General features: G+C 36.1%; 1 protein-coding gene across 1 annotated transcript; it reads left to right on the forward strand.

The window, feature by feature from the left end:
- Nucleotides 1-3,726: 3,726 nt before the first annotated feature.
- On the forward strand, nt 3,727-5,037 carry LOC137748725 (cytidine deaminase 1-like). The gene has a single exon (XM_068488900.1). It carries the CDS (start codon nt 3,829-3,831, stop codon nt 4,732-4,734), a length of 906 nt encoding a protein of 301 aa, XP_068345001.1. The 5' UTR covers nt 3,727-3,828; the 3' UTR covers nt 4,735-5,037.

Consider the following 5,037-nt stretch of genomic DNA (forward strand, 5'->3'; position numbering starts at 1 on the left):
TTGACCACGTCACTTATAAGCTTTGTTTGTTGATACAAATATAGAAATGATTCTCTTTGTAACATATCAGAGTAGTGAAACAATTATTTTGCATATAACTAGCTAGCTTTTATATTTCTAGAAGTCAGAGTGTATGCTTTCGTTTTCCGAAAAGATGGACTACCGTGGGGCAGTGGCAAAGCCACTAGCTAATACCTTTTTAGATGAAAAAAAAGTCAAAAGTGTATACACCAAATATGTGTAAGAGGTACTAAAATAATTGGTTTCTAGAGAATTTGGGAGCTCAAATATATATATGTCACTACCATTACTTTTAGCACCCCCTTATAAGTTCTAATTTGTTCAATTTTCTTACCATGTAGTTAGAAAATTATGCATTCGTTGAACTTGGATGTCACGATATTAGTATTTCAAAACAATTATGTATCTTTATTATTGTTACATTCTATGTATAGATGATGAATCTTATATATGGACTCAACCCACATTTGGGTTATATGAAACCTTCCTGCTTTCTTTGCATGCTTTCTCATTTTCCAAGTTTCGTTCTCTCTATGAAGAACATATCCTAGTCATTTGCTTTACTAGGAAAAATAAAACTAAAAACAAAATAGTCACGGTTGAAAAGGTTTAATATATGTATCTATCTGTCCTCGTTGAAGAAATTAAAAGGGAAAAGTTTTATGTGTATGAACAAGTTGTACGTATGGTCAATGTTATGGAAAAGATTCATCACCAAACTATTTCAATTCAATAATGCGATATTATGTGTAAGTTTAGAGTTAAAATTATACTTAATATTATATTATTGGATTGAAAAATCATTATAATGATAAAATTTGTATCATGTTTATTTTTTTTTTTGTGAAATATGCTGTTCGATTTAAGTTGCTCTCAGAACAGAAAACTTTAAATATCTATAAGAGGTTGGAAGAAGACAAAATATGGGGAGGAAAGGAGGAGGAAGGTTGGGGACAAGGAAGAGTTCCAAAATAAGTGACAACAAAATAGTACCAACTTAGACACAAAGTTCAAAGATCCAATGTTAAATCAATTTAAAAAAAAGCATATGATCCAATTATACATGCAATCATGCATGTGGGCATGTGGGAGAATAGTTCTCATCTAAATTATTATCGTCCAATTTAAGTAGCTAGCCAGCTAGCTTTTGCAAAACGCATGCACCAAAGAAAAATAAAAAAACCTACGATTCCATTTTAAAAAGAGAATGCCCTTTTTGAGTAGTACCGGAAATGAACTGTGAAGATAACAGTAAAGATTGTTCAAAAAATCAAACTACTTGGTAAGTTGGACTACCAAAGATAAATCCATAACTGAGATATATTCTTTTTAATTTTTCTCGTTCATCGGTTGATTATTACCTCATATCCTAAAGTATTGTAAATATGATGGAAGTTTTGTTTGAGCTGATTATATTGACAGTCTAACAACATAAATTGAGAATACAAATACAAGAGAATATTATATACATAATAATGTCGCATTCGATATTAGATTGTGGACTATGGCTAGCTAGTTTTCTTTTCCTCTTTTATATTTCATAAGGGCGAATCTTGGCGCAACAGAAAAATTATTCATTTATGACTGAAAAGTCATGATTTCGAATTGTGGAAATAGTTTCTTTGTAAAGTAAAAATAAGATTGCCTACAATAGACATTTCTCCCAATCATCGCGCCTACAATAGACATTCCTTCCAATCCTCGCAACACGAAGAGCCTTATTAACTTGAGGTTGCCCACTTTTATATCTCCTAAGTCCTATGGAAATCTAGCCTTCTCATATATGAGCATATGTTTCAATCATATACCATATCTTATCTTATCTCATGAATTCAATACTATATATTTTCGTTGCCTAACGACAATAAAAAGTTTAAAATACGACAGAGGAAAGGCTTACGATGCTCTCATTTGGTTACGTTTCACTTCTGCCCATGCAGCATGCAGGAAGCTGACTTGAGTCATGCAGTATTTATCTGTAATTATATTATCATTGATGGGTACGTACGTCTAAATATATAGTTTGTAATATATAATACTTTTGAGTTTTGACCCACCTATATATAATAGAACCAAGGACAATGTTATTTTCTTTGAGTTTGATTTTTCCATCTAACCTATTTGTGTCGTGTGATTTTGGACTGCTACATTACTCCATGAGGAATGGTTCAAAGATGAAGAATATTGAAGGAATCTTCTATAAATATAAATAAAAAGTACGATTATCGACATTTCAAAATATTCAATTGGACTTGTTTTTGTGCATATTTTTTATTTTTTTTGTTTTGTTGACAACAACACATGGGCTCGAAAAAAAACCTAAAAGATTACATAAAAAAAATCACAAGATTATGAGACTATAGTTATATCTGCAACTAGTAATCGACAAGAAGGAGGAGCTTGCTAAAAAAAGACTAGACTCAAACTGCATGACAAACTCAAACGAGCCAAATCATTAGCAACAAAATTATTTTTACTGTAAATATGTTGAATTTCACAAGACTAGTTTTGGTCCATAAGATCACGACAATTCAATACTAAACTTCTGAAAGAGTGATTATCCACTTTTGCATTAAAACCAATTGCACTGCAAGTGCATACCGATTTCACCATAATCTTCTTAATTTTATTATTCTGCGCAATACTTGCAACTCAATAAAAACATCCCAAACTTTAGCACATAGAATCTCACATTCACCAAGATTAGCACAAAACTAGAAGCCCATTCCCTCTCTTCCCCCTGCGTACGAACGTATTTTTAGTTTTTAATGATTTCTTTAAATGCTACTAACAATTTTATAAAAATATATCTAATTTTGGTACTTTTATTTTTTATATGTAATATGATGCACCACATTGAGTTGTATTGTGAATTTGTAATGTTGATGTCTCGCATTAGATAACCTAATACCCAAAAAGTGTTCCTCTCCAGTTCCCTTCCACCAAGTCCTCCTTATCAACTAATCTGGGTTTTTGAAATTTGATTTAACGGTTATAAATAGAGGTTCACTTTAAAAGTTATAATAAATTTAACCGTTGGATCAAATTTCAAAGGTTCCGGATTGTTTGATGGGGAGAACTTAGTGAAAGAAATCCGGAGAGAATTCTTTTCCCTAATCTCCCTTCCACTCCATCTCCGCGCATCATCACCCATGAATTTCACTATAATTATAGTGAACATACATTATAATTATGGTAATGAGCAAAAATACTTCTATTATGTGAGTAAGTAGTTTAAAATATTCTTAGTTTAAAAGTGTAAATAAAAGATAAAAGTTACAACTTTTTTGGTAAATACGTCGCATTAATTTGTTAATAATATTTTTGTCTTAAATAACATCCAGACATCTACTTAAGCTTAAAAACAATTAACGACTTTCCTTATTACTATTTATGCATAATTTAGTGCTTGAAATAACTAATTATAACGCTCATTTAAGATCTTTATTTTAAGGACCTCTAAGACGAGATTTTTCAACGTATAAGTAACACGGTTTTATATATTAATTGTAATAATGCAATTAGCTATAACTTAAAAATAAAAATTTAACCAAATATATTATGATACTTAATATTAGAAGACATGTTTCTAATATCTAATTTACTAACGCTCGCTTGATTAAAAAAAATAAATAAAATTTGTCCTTTAAAACCCTTTGCTAAAATCATGGTCTCCTTCCAATCTCTATATAAACAAGTCCCATTCCCTCACCCCTCCCTCTTCATCCACATTTCTAGGATCTCTCCCTCCGATCCCAACACACCGATCCCCTCAATCTGGTCAACCCGCTTACCCCTCCCCCAGAAATGGACCAACCCAGATTCGTAATCGAAGCCTCCGAGGCCGAATCAATGGCCAAGCAGTCCAACCTCACCGTCCTCCAGCTCCTTCCCTCCCTCGTCAAGCCCGCCCAGGACCTGGCCCGCCCGCCCATCTCCAAATTCCATGTAGGCGCCGTAGGGTACGGGTCATCGGGTCGGATCTTCATCGGCGTCAACCTCGAGTTCCCTGGTCTCCCCCTCCACTACTCGGTCCACGCCGAGCAGTTCCTCATCACCAACCTCTCAATCCAATCGGAATCCAAGCTCCAATACATCGCCGTTTCCGCTGCCCCCTGCGGCCATTGCCGCCAGTTCTTCCAAGAAATCCGCGGAGCCCAGGATATCCAGATCCTAATTACCTCGGTGGAATCCGGCGACGACAATTCCGGGCTAAACAGTTTCGACCCGCTCCTCCACTTACTCCCCCACCGGTTCGGACCCGAAGATCTCCTGGGACAGGACGTCCCCTTGCTCTTAGAGCAGCTCGAAAACGGTCTGTCGTTTTTAAGCGAACCCGAGAATTTAACCGGCGATTTTAAACTGAATGCGGAGTTAAAAGCCGCGGCTTTAGAGGCCGCGAATAAGTCACACGCGCCGTACAGCGGGTGCCCGTCGGGTGTGGCGATTTTGGACTCCGATGGGAAAATGTACAAAGGGTCGTACATGGAGTCCGCCGCCTATAATCCGAGCATGGGCCCCGCTCAGGCGGCGGTGGTGGCTTACATTGTCGGCGGTGGTGGCGGGTATGAGAAGATTGTGGGAGCGGTTTTGGTGGAGAAAGATGGCGCACTGGTTAAGCAAGAGCACACGGCGAGGTTGCTCTTTCAGGCCATTTCGCCCAAGGTCGATTTTCGGGTTTTCCACTGCGGTTCGGGTTCAAATGGTGTATAAAGTTTTGATCTTTGATGATCATGAGTATGTGAATAAATAAAGCATAAAGATGATGATGATCATTTGTAATGTTTGAGTATATTGTTCTTAATAAGAGATTTATGTGTATAAACAAATAAATGTGGTCCTTGACGGAGGATGTGATGTTATTGTAGCAGTATTCTAATTCAATTAGTGTGTGATTCGAATTCCGTTGTAGGGAAGTTCATCTTCTGCATGACGCCATGCAAATTGTAATCAATCCGCTTCGTAACTTTTTGTCACCAGCAATCTCAGAGTGTATGAATCCTTGGGCTTTTTCTC

Source organism: Pyrus communis, chromosome 10 (genome assembly GCF_963583255.1).
Source record: "Pyrus communis chromosome 10, drPyrComm1.1, whole genome shotgun sequence".
NCBI lineage: Eukaryota > Viridiplantae > Streptophyta > Magnoliopsida > Rosales > Rosaceae > Pyrus > Pyrus communis.